Here is a 12410-nt window from a genome sequence, read left to right as displayed (position 1 = left end):
ATTTACCCTAACCCTAGCCATCGGCATCGAGTACATCAGTCGAATCCAGGATATGAACTGCGGTCCAAACCCCATACTCCGGAGCACCTGCCAGAGATATCCCCACTCCACACTATCGAACGCCTTATGAGCGTCTAAAGATGTAATAACTCTCTGGCCACAGTTGTCGGATCTGAGTTGCAAATTCATATACAGCCTTCGTAAGTTGATCGCAGTGGACCGATCAGGCATAAAGCCGGACTGGTCTGAACGCCTATCCATTATTAATCCTATGAAAGGGTTACAATAATATATGGGGACCCCGAAAAAATATGACATAGGGTCCCCCTATATTTTTAGGCCAGAAAGGCTAGGCAGACAGCCGTGGGCCATTATTTGTGGCCTGGGAAAGGGTTAAAATACCCATGGCTGTTCCCAGGCCATGAATATAAGCCCACAGCTGTCTGCGTAGCCTTTCTGGCACTAAAATATAGGGGGCCCCTAAACAAAAAAAGTGTCGGGGTCCCCCTATATTTTTAGGCCAGAAAGGCTACGCAGACAGCCGTGGGCTTATATTCATAGCCTAGGAAAGGGGCCATGGATATTTGCCTTATATTCACGCCTATCCATTATTAATCCTATGAAAGGGTTAAAAAACCCCACAAACACTAGAAATTTTTTTTTTAATGAAATAAAGACACCCACTTTTTGACAAACCCTTTATTGAATGCTCAATCCATCCTGAAGACCCTCGAACCTGAAAAAGACGTGACATAAAAAAACAAATTCATACTCCCTGGCCCTGTCAGCAGAAATCCATCGAGGGTCCCACGAAGATCTGCCATGGAGAACAGACACATCCAGAGATATGTCTGCTCTCCATGGCTGCAGCAACACACTGACAGGAGCCATAGCTCCTGTCGGTGTGTCACTGCGCATGCGCGAGCGAGTTTACCGGCGTTCATTGACCCCGGTACTCTCGCTTAACGGCAGTACTGCGTGGGAAAGTTCAACGCAGCAGTACTGCCGTTAACCGAGACGCCGGAGCCATTGAACTCTGGAACAGTACGCGATACACTGCTAGGAGCTTCGCTCCTAGCAGTGTATCGCCGGAGAGCAGCCGATCGGCGTGGGACACTCGTTTTAAGGATTCTGCGGACAGGGAGTATGGATTAGCTTTTTTATTTTGGGATTTTTTCTAGGGGATCGAGGGCTTCGCGTACCAGTGTGCTGTTGGTGAGTATATACTCTGTGTTATATGTACTGTGTGTCATGTATGTGTATTGTGTGTATTTTGTGTTACTTTACAATTGTGCTAAGTCGCCGGACACAGGGACAATAATACCGGATGGGAGTAGTAGTCCCATACGGCGACTTAGCACAATGGTGGCACTATCGTCGCATGGGGACACACACTCACACACTCACACTCACACTCTCACACACACACATACATACCAAATCTATCAAACGACCGACATCGATCCCCATGCGACGATATGCCTCCATGACAGTCTCTTCGGGATCCAGGACCACACTCCGCCCACGCACTTCCGCGCACCAACTTCCTCCCGCTTCCCCGCACTTCCTGTAGCAGCGGTTTCTCCACCCATAACCGCATAAAACCCGCAGATATTTTTTGATCTGCGGGTTTTACTGCGTGTTTGACCCTCACAATGGAGGTCTATGGGTGCAGAACCGCTGCAGTTCCGCACAAAGAAGTGACATGATCCTTCTTTTTTACCGCAGCAATTCAGCGCGGCTTTTTTAATGAATTTCCGCAATGTGGGCACAGCGGTTCCTGTTTTCCATAGGGTAACATTGTACTGTACCCTGCATGGAAAACAGCTGCGGACTCGCAGCGGCAAAATCGATGCGGTTCCGCCGTAAAAAACGCATAGTGTGAACATGGCCTAAGGGTCAACTGTAGATATTGAGTCTTGTAACAATAGAAACATCTGCCTAAAAGATCTAAAAACAGTAAAGAACAAAATTTGTGTAAGTCTCAAAAACTTTTGGCCACAACTGTATATCTAATGTATATGGCCAACTTAACTGAAGCTGTAGAGGACAGAGTTTTTAATCCTAGATGAGAATCGAGAATTTACGCACTGACTTTTGTACTTCATTAATGGAAGGTACGCTTTTACCAAATTGGAGGTCAACGCTTGAAATCTTCACATTTTAAGGATTGCCATGTACATGACATGATCACACTCATTTGTCATAACCGTTCTGCAGTGAAAAAATGTGAAAAGGGGAGGTGGGATAAATGGCTCAGTCATGAACTGGTTAATGTATTTTTTTTTTTTTTAGCAACATGCCCAGGATATGTTTTCCTTTTTTTTGTTAAGGTTTTAAAAAAATGCATGCTACAAAATTAATAGAAATGGCACCAAAACTGCTTGTTTAACCCCTTCCCGACCCATGACGCCACGTAGGCGTCATGAAAGTCGGTGCCATTCCGACCCATGACGCCTATGCGGCGTCATGGAAAGATCGCGTCCCTGCAGATCGGGTGAAAGGGTTAACTCCCATTTCACCCGATCTGCAGGGACAGGGGGAGTGGTAGTTTAGCCCAGGGGGGGTGGCTTCACCCCCTCGTGGCTACGATCGCTCTGATTGGCTGTTGAAAGTGAAACTGCCAATCAGAGCGATTTGTAATATTTCACCTATTATAACGGGTGAAATATTACAATCCAGCCATGGCCGATGCTGAAATATCATCGGCCATGGCTGGAAATACTAGTGTGCCCCCACCCCACCCCACCGATCGCCCCCCCAGCCCTCCGATCTGGCCGGTACACTGCTCCGGCTCCCCTCCGTCCAGTGCTCCGCTCCCCCCGTGCTCTTGTCCGCTCCCCCCGTGCTCCAATCACCCCCCCGTGCTCCAATCACCCCCCCTGCACTCCGATCCACCCCCCCCGGTGCTCCGTTCCACCCCCCCGTGCTCCATTCCAGCCCCCCCGTGCTCCGTTCCACGCCCCCCGTGCTCCGTTCCACCCCTCCCGCACTCCGATCCCCCCCCCCCCGTGCTCCGATCCCCCCCCCCCCCGTGGTCCCCCCCCCACCCCATCATACTTACCGATCCAGCCGGGGTCCCGTCCGTCTTCTCCCTGGGCGCCGCCATCTTCCAAAATGGCGGGCGCATGCGCAGTGCGCCCGCCGAATCTGCTGGCCGGCAGATTCGTTCCAAAGTGCATTTTGATCACTGAGATAGATTATATCTCAGTGATCAAAATAAAAAAAATAATAAATGATTTGTCACCCCCATAGGTAGGGACAATAAAAAAATAAAGAAATTTTTTTTTTCCACTAATGTTAGAATAGGGTTAGGGGTAGGGTTAGGGGTAGGGGTAGGGTTAGGGCTAGGGTTAGGGTTTCGGTATGTGCACACGTATTCTGGTCCTCTGCGGATTTTTCCGCTGCGGATTTGATAAATCCGCAGTGCTAAACCGCTGCGGATTTATGGCGGATTTACCGCGGTTTTTCTGCGCATTTCACTGCGGTTTTACAACTGCGATTTTCTATTTGAGCAGTTGTAAAACCGCTGCGGAATCCGCAGAAAGAAGTGACATGCTGAGGAATGTAAACCGCTGCGTTTCCGTGCAGTTTTTCCGCAGCATGGGCACAGCGATTTTTGTTTCCCGTAGGTTTACATTGAACTGTAAACTCATGGGAAACTGCTGCGGATCCGCAGCGTTTTCCGCAGCGTGTGCACATACCTTTAGAATTAGGCTATGTGCACACGGTGCGGATTTGGCTGCGGATTCGCAGCAGTGTTCCATCAGGTTTACAGTACCATGTAAACATATGGAAACCAAATCCGCTGTGCCCATGGTGCAGAAAATACCACGCGGAAACGCTGCGTTGTATTTTCCGCAGCATGTCAATTCTTTGTGCGGATTCCGCAGCGTTTTACACCTGTTCCTCAATAGGAATCCGCAGGTGAAATCCGCACAAAAAACACTGGAAATCCGCGGAAAATCCGCAGGTAAAACGCAGTGCCTTTTACCCGCGGATTTTTCAAAAATGGTGCGAAAATATCTCACACGAATCCGCAACGTGGGCACATAGCCTTAGGGTTAGGGTTGGAATTAGGGTTGTGGTTATGGTTAGGGGTGTGTTGGGGTTAGGGTTGTGGTTAGGGGTGTGTTGCGGTTAGGGTTGTGTTTAGGGTTATGGCTACAGTTGGGATTAGGGTTAGGGGTGTGTTGGGGTTAGTGTTGGAGGTAGAATTGAGGGGTTACCACTGTTTAGGCACATCAGGGGTCTCCAAACGCAACATGGCGCCACCATTGATTCCAGCCAATCTCGTATTCAAAAAGTCAAATGGTGCTCCCTCACTTCCGAGCCCTGACGTGTGCCCAAACAGTGGTTTACCCCCACATATGGGGTACCAGCATACTCAGGACAAACTGCGCAACAATTACTGGGGTCCAATTTCTCCTGTTACCCTTGTGAATCAAAAAAAATGCTTGCTAAAACATAATTTTTGAGGAAAGAAAAATTATTTTTTATTTTCACGGCTCTGCGTTGTAAACGTCTGTGAAGCACTTGGGGGTTCAAAGTGCTCACCACATATCTAGATAAGTTCCTTGGGGGGTCTAGTTTCCAAAATGGGGTCACTTGTGGGGGGTTTCTACTGTTTAGGCACATCAGGGGCTCTGCAAACGCAACGTGACGCCCGCAGAGCATTCCATCAAAGTCTGCATTTCAAAACGTCACTACTTCAATTCCAAGCCCCGGCATGTGCCCAAACAGTAGTTTACCCCCACATATGGGGTATCACCATACTCAGGAGAAACTGGACAACAAATATTGGGGTCAAATTTCTCCTGTTACCCTTGGGAAAATTAAAAAATTCTGGGCTAAATAATTATTTTTGAGGAAAGAAAACGTATTTTTTATTTTCACGGCTCTGCATTATAAACTTCTATGAAGCGCTTGGGGGTTCAAAGTGCTCACCACACATCTAGATAAGTTCCTTTCGGGGTCTAGTTTCCAAAATGCGGTCACTTGTGGGGGGTTTTTACTGGTAAGCCACATCAGGGGCTCTGCAAACGCAACGTGACGCCCACAGAGCATTCCATCAAAGTCTGCATTTCAAAACGTCACTACTTCACTTCCGAGCCCCGGCATGTGCCCAAACAGTGGTTTACCCCCACATATGGGGTATCAGCGTACTCAGGAGAAACTGGACAACAACTTTTGGGGTCAAATTTCTCCTGTTACCCTTGGGAAAATAAAAAATTGCAGGCTAAAAGATCATTTTTGAGAAAATAATTTTTTTTTTTATTTTCATGGCTCTGCGTTATAAACTTCTGTGAAGCACTTGGGGGTTCAAAGTCCTCACCACACATCTAGATTAGTTCCTTTGGGGGTCTAGTTTCCAAAATGGTGTCATTTCTGGGGGATCTCCAATGTTTAGGCACACAGGGGCTCTCCAAACGTGACATGGTGTCCGCTAATGATTGGAGCTAATTTTCCATTTAAAAAGCCAAATGGCGTGTAATCCCTTCCGAGCCCTGCCGTGCGCCCAAACAGTGGTTTACCCCCACATATTGGGTATCTGCGTACTCAGGACAAACAGGACAACAATATTTGGGGTCCAATTTCTCCTATTATCCTTGGCAAAATAGGAAATTCCAGGCTAAAAAATCATTTTTGAGGAAAGAAAAATTAGTTTTTATTTTCATGGCTCTGCGTTATAAACTTCTGTGAAGCACCTGGGGGTTTAAAGTGCTCAATATGCATCTAGATAAGTTCCTTGGGGGGTCTAGTTTCCAAAATGGGGTCACTTGTGGGGGAGCTCCAATGTTTAGGCACACAGGGGCTCTCCAAACGCGACATGGTGTCCGCTAACAATTGGAGCTAATTTTCCATTCAAAAAGTCAAATGGCGCGCCTTCCCTTCCGAGCCCTGCCGAGTGCCCAAACAGTGGTTTACCCCCACATATGAGGTATCGACGTACTCGGGAGAAATTGCCCAACAAATTTTATGATCCATTTTACCCTACTGCCCATGTGAAAATGAAAAAATTGAGGCGAAAAGAATTTTTTGTGTGAAAAAAAAGTACTTTTTCATTTTTACAGATCAATTTGTGAAGCACCTGAGGGTTTAAAGTGCTCACTAGGCATCTAAATAAGTTCCTTGGGGGGTCTAGTTTCCAAAATGGGGTCACTTGTGGGGGAGCGCCAATGTTTAGGCACACAGGAGCTCTCCAAACGCGACATGGTGTCCGCTAACGATGGAAATAATTTTTCATTCAAAAAGTCAAATGGCGCTCCTTCCCTTCCGAGCCTTACCATGTGCCCAAACAGTGGTTTACCCCCACATGTGAGGTATTGGTGTACTCAGGAGAAATTGCCCAACACATTTTAGGATCCATTTTATCCTGTTGCCCATGTGAAAATGAAAAAATTGAGGCTAAAAGAATTTTTTTGTGAAAAAAAAGTACTTTTTCATTTTTACGGATTAATTTGTGAAGCACCTGGGGGTTCAAAGTGCTCACTATGCATCTAGATAAGTTCCGTGGGGCGTCTAGTTTCCAAAATGGGGTCACTTGTGGGGGAGCTCCAATTTTTAGGCACACGGGGGCTCTCCAAACGTGACATGGTGTCCGCTAAAGAGTGGAGCCAATTTTTGATTCAAAAAGTCAAATGGCGCTCCTTCCCTTCCAAGCCCTGCCGTGCGCCCAAACAGTGGTTTACCCCCACATATGAGGTATCAGCGTACTCAGGACAAATTGGACAACAACTTTCGTGGTTCAGTTTCTCCTTTTACCATTGGGAAAATAAAAAAATTGTTGCTAAAAGATAATTTTTGTGACTAAAAAGTTAAATGTTCATTTTTTCCTTCCATGTTGCTTCTGCTGCTGTGAAGCACCTGAAGGGTTAATAAACTTCTTGAATGTGGTTTTGAGTACCTTGAGGGGTGCAGTTTTTAGAATGGTGTCACTTTTGGGTATTTTCAGCCATATAGACCCCTCAAACTGACTTCAAATGTGAGGTGGTCCCTAAAAAAAATGGTTTTGTAAATTTCGTTGTAAAAATGACAAATCGCTGGTCAAATTTTAACCCTTATAACTTCCTAACAAAAAAAAATTTTGTTTCCAAAATTGTGCTGATGTAAAGTAAACATGTGGGAAATGTTATTTATTAACTATTTTGTGTCACATATCTCTCTGGTTTAACAGAATAAAAATTCAAAATGTGAAAATTGCGAAATTTTCAAAATTTTCGCCAAATTTCCGTTTTTATCACAAATAAACGCAGAATTTATTGACCTAAATTTACCACTAACATGAAGCCCAATATGTCACGAAAAAACAATCTCAGAACCGCTAGGATCCGTTGAAGCGTTCCTGAGTTATTACCTCATAAAGGGACACTGGTCAGAATTGCAAAAAACGGCAAGGTCTTTAAGGTCAAAATAGGCTGGGTCATGAAGGGGTTAAATAAAAAAAAGAAAAGCCTTGAAAATCCTGCATCCTGGAGCTTGGACTGCGGACAACACTTGCTTTAGGCATCTGCTGGTAAATCAGTGGGTAGATCCGTGCCCTCATGTGCTTGACCACGCCAAGGGTGAACTGAGCGCCCTTATTAGTATATGGAATAATACTGATTTTTAGTCACATCAGGGGCAACCAAAAATAAATAAGGTAGGCTTTTGATAGGGGTTATGCCTTCGATCAGGTTGTGAAAATGTAAAAATGTCATTAGGCTCTGATATATGGTTAGAGATTTGGGCTTTTTTATTCTCTGCTAATTTTTGTATTTTTTTTTTTTTAATGGTATGGTCTTTAAAATTGGGGGTGGCTCACAAAATTATCTGTTGGCCTGTCTTCTGGCTGCTCTGCATTATCACTCTGTGAACTGCGCCTTATTGGTAAAAACAATAAAAATGAGCACAAAATAAAAATGCCGATATCTCCTGGAACCATGTGGTGAGTTTAAAAAAAACAAAAACAATGGAAAACCCAAGAGAGCAAAGAAAATATAATATCAGAAATTGGCCACTTTTGACCCGGGACTTGTCTTCTTTAAAGGGCCACTGTCACCCCCCTCCAGCCGTTATAAACTAAAAGAGCCACCTTGTGCAGCAGTAATGCTGCAGTCTAACAAGGTGGCTCTTTTAGTTTTTGTTTCTGTTATTCCCACAATAAATGTATTTATAATTCTGCTGAAATACCTATCTTTGTCCATGGAGGCGGGTCTGAAGCCTCCTCTTAGAAGCGCCCAACTGCCGTCACTCATCTCTTGTGTAGATTTTCGCCGCCCCCTCAGCGCTGTTATTGTGTGAATTCCGGCGCCTGCGCTCTGCTCTTCTGCCTTGCGCAGGCGCATAGAGCATTTGCCGTCCTAGCGCTGGTGCCGGGTTCCATTCTGCGCCTGTGCGGGCAGTGCGGCCACCCTGTTACTGAATCCCCGTCCTGCACTGTGTTATGCATTATGCACAGTGCGGGGCTGGGATTCCTGGGCATGCGCACTGCGCTTCTCAGACGCTCCCCAGGTCCCCCGCCTTTCAGCGTTGCCGGAATATACAGGTATCCTTGCCGGCGTTTGGAACAGCCGCACAGAACAACGCTGGAAGGCGGGGGACCTGTGGAGCGTCTGACAAACACAGTGCGCATGCCCAGGAATCCCAGCCGGGGATTCAGTAACAGGGTGGCCGCACTGAACACACAGGCGCAGAAAGGAACCCGGCACCAGCGCTCGGACGGATAATGCTCTATGCGCCTGCGCAAGGCAGAAGAGCAGAGCGCAGGCGCCGGATTTCACACAATAATAGCGCTGAGGGGGCGGCGAAAATCAACCCAACAGATGACTGACGGCAGTTGGGCGCTTCTAAGAGGAGGCTTCAGTCCCGCCTCCATGGACAAAGATAGGTATTTCAGCAGAATTATAAATACATTTATTGTGGCAATAACAGAAACAAAAACTAAAAGAGCCACCTTGTTAGACTGCAGCATTACTGCTGCACAAGGTGGCTCTTTTAGTTTATAACGGCTGGAGGGGGGTGACAGTGGGCCTTTAATTTGTGTATGAATCCCAGTTAAACATATTTTGCAGGTTAGATGCGTATTTGTTTCTTGGTGGTTTTTAGATTTTGGAAGACTTTCTTTTCCTCTTGTGTTAACAATTGTAAGCTCGTCTAGGCTAATAGTGCTTGATTTTTTTTCTAGACTGCTCACTCTTAAGACATGGAAATGTAATACATGTGAGTACTTACTGGCACTCAGGGCTGCTGTTCCTATGCTCAAAAAAGGGACAATTGTTCAGTACTTTTGAACTTCAGCTTTCTACAGTCTGAGTAGAAATTTACTTTATTCTTTGCTCTTGTATTTCAGCTAAGGACGCCTTTGAGAAGAATGTCTCGCCAATCATTATAGACAATACCAACTTACAAGGATGGGAAATGAAGCCATATGTTTCTATGGTCAGAATTGCTTAATTACATATTGGAAGTTCTATATTTATGAAAAATGTCTGCGTTTTATAACCATGCATGTCAATGTACTGTAAGTTCTGTGTAGTTTCAGCACCTGTGTGCATTCTTTTTACACAAGAGTGGGTTTCCACTGTTGTGATTCTCTGGGTGGCAATGAACTGCAGTCTACTTAAGCATTGATTCAGACCAAATACTCCTTTTCGTGTACAATAGCCTGTTCACACACGAAGAAGACAAAACTCTAGCCCCTCCTATTGGAGGTAACAATCTAAAGTCATTATCTACCCTTTCCACATGGCTAAAATACTATATTAACAGACTTGTTTTGTGGTATTTGCCCCTCATCAGTGAAAACAGGTGAGGCTGTGAGAGGTTAAGGGGTCTTTCACGCAGTCAGAGATAAGGTTTCACCTTATTTTTCGCTGACGCGGCCTCTCACCCAGCCATCCAAGATCTCCTGCTTTGCACTTAACAGGGGCAATTATCCTGGAACATGTGTTTGCAAATGGAGTGTCTAGTTTGGCTTCTTCTCCTAAGTCAAGGGTCGATATTGAATATTAGCTACTTCCAATAGGTGGCTCTAGAGTTCAAGTCCTGTTCCTCTATGAAAAGGCTGTTTCCATGTATAAAGTCCCACCAAAGCACTGCATGGCCTATAAAACTACTTTCACTCTTGCGTCGGTACGGGTCCGTCGCTATGCGTCGGGCCGACGGACCGACGCACGTTGTGAAATTTGTGCACGACGTGGGCAGCGGATGCAGTTTTTCGACGCATCCGCTGCCCATTCTGAAGTCCGGGGAGGAGGGGGCGGAGTTTCAGCCGCGCATGCGCGGTCGAAAATGGCAGACGCGACGGACAAAAAACGTTACATTGAACTTTTTTTGTGACGCCGGTCCGCCAAAACACGATGGACGCGACGTGTGGCCATCCGTCGTTAATACAAGTCTATGGGAAAAAAACAGATCCTGCGGGTACATTTGCAGGATCCGTTTTTTTCCCAAAGCGACGCATTACGACGGATCTGAAAAGACGGAAGTGTGAAAGAGGCCTAAGGCTCATACTTGGCAATCTCTGACAGGAGATACTTTACCTCGTCGATTCTCATGGTAGTCCCTAATGTACAGTTTGCTGTACTGATGGCTTTGTGCCATCAGTGTCTGTCAGACAGATATTTTAGTTCTGTGTTAATGGGCTGGACCCGCTGCTTTGCTGAGTAATGTGCTTGTACGTCTGAGGACTTTGCAGAACAATATGGATGGTGTTTAGCTGAATCGCTCACGTGACAAGCTTGTGTCCTGACAAACTTGAGGGGCTCCAAGAAATCAATTTCACCCCGGTGCTAGGCAAATCTTTGCCGACCGCTGGCTTCGGTGTCTGCACAGGGAAGCTGTAGGCCATTACATTTCCCAGCTTGGCTTCAGGCTTCCCGTGCTCCTACATGGAAATGACGAAAATATACTGTATTCGGAAACTCTTATGTGTGTGACTTTCTGATATACTATTGTACTGTTGTAGGTTCACTTAAGATTTTATATGATGCCATGTTGTGAAGCATTTGATGCATGCTCTTTATCATGTGCAGGACACATTATTTTACTGACACTTTTGTGTCTTTCCTACTGTTCTGTTATGGCTGCGGTTAAACCTTGCAGCCACAATGCAGCTGAGTGATGTGCTTGGCAGATGATAGCAGCTGAAATCACTGTCACTGTTAATGGCCACACAAACACCGGTCATTTATCTACAGAACTAGATGGTGGCCCGATTCTAACGCATCGGGTATTCTAGAATATGTATGTATGTATGTATGTATGTATGTATGTATATAGCAGCCACATAGTATATAGCACAGGCCACATAGTATATGGGAGTACTACGTGGCCTGTGGTATATACCATGTGGCTGCTATATACATACATACATATTGTAGAATACCCGATGCGTTAATATAGGCCACGCAGTAAATAACACAGCCCACGTAGTATATAGCAGCCACACAGTATATAGCAGCCACGCAGTATATAACATAGCCCACATAGTATGTAACACAGCCCACGTAATATATAGCACAGCCCACATAGTATCTAACAGTGGCCACGTAGTATATAGCACGCAGTATAGAACACAGCCACGTAGTATATAGCAGCAATGTAGTATATAACGCAGCCCACGCAGTATATAACACTGGCCACGTAATATATAGCACAGCCCACGCAGTATAGAACACAGCCCACATAGTATTTAACAGTGTGGGCACCATATCCCTGTTAAAAAAAAAAAAAAAAAAAAAATTTAAATAAAAAATAGTTGTATACTCACCCGGCGGGATCCAGCGTAGATCCAGCAAACCTCTGGCGATGCGCGGCTGCCACCATCTTGCGTTCCCAGGATGCATTGCGAAATTACCCAGATCACTTAGCAGTCTCGCGAGACCGCTAAGTCTTCTGGGTAATTTCGCAATGCATCTCTGGGACCGGAAGCTGGCGGCAGGCGCGAGCGCATCGTCGGAATACGGAGGAGAATAGCAGGTTTTTTGTTTTTTTTATAATGTTTAACATTAGATCTTTTTACTATTGATGCTGCATAGGCATCTCCTCCTGTACTTTTCACCCCCCCCCCTCCCCCGTGGCTACGATCGCTCTGATTGCTCTGATTGGCTGTTGAAAGTGAAACTGCCAATCAGAGCGATTTGTAATATTTCACCTAAAAAACTGGTGAAATATTACAATCCAGCCATGGCCGATGCTGCAATATCATCGGCCATGGCTGGAAACACTTTTGTGCCCCCACCCCACCCCACCGATCGCCCCCCCAGCCCTCCGATCTGTGGTCCGCTCCCCTCCGTCCTGTGCTCCGCTCCCCCGTCCTCCTGTCCGCTCCCCCCGTGCTCCAATCCCACCCCCCTGCACGCCGATCCACCCCCCCGCACGCCAATCCACCCCCCCGCACGCCGATCCACCCCCCCGCACTGCGATCC

At 46.2% G+C, this 12410-nt stretch overlaps 1 protein-coding gene across 1 annotated transcript in view; it reads left to right on the top strand.

The window, feature by feature from the left end:
* The window catches only part of N4BP2 (NEDD4 binding protein 2), a 123248-nt gene that overhangs the window by 44223 nt on the left and 66615 nt on the right, over nt 1-12410 (top strand). The window contains exon 5 of the mRNA XM_069744571.1: nt 9332-9420. Coding sequence (XP_069600672.1) covers nt 9332-9420 — 89 coding nt within the window. The remainder of the gene's footprint in view (nt 1-9331; nt 9421-12410) is intronic.

Source organism: Ranitomeya imitator, chromosome 1 (assembly GCF_032444005.1).
Source record: "Ranitomeya imitator isolate aRanImi1 chromosome 1, aRanImi1.pri, whole genome shotgun sequence".
Taxonomy (NCBI): domain Eukaryota; kingdom Metazoa; phylum Chordata; class Amphibia; order Anura; family Dendrobatidae; genus Ranitomeya; species Ranitomeya imitator.
Note: the sequence above shows the minus strand (reverse complement) of the source record. Positions and strands in the feature narration are given on the sequence as shown.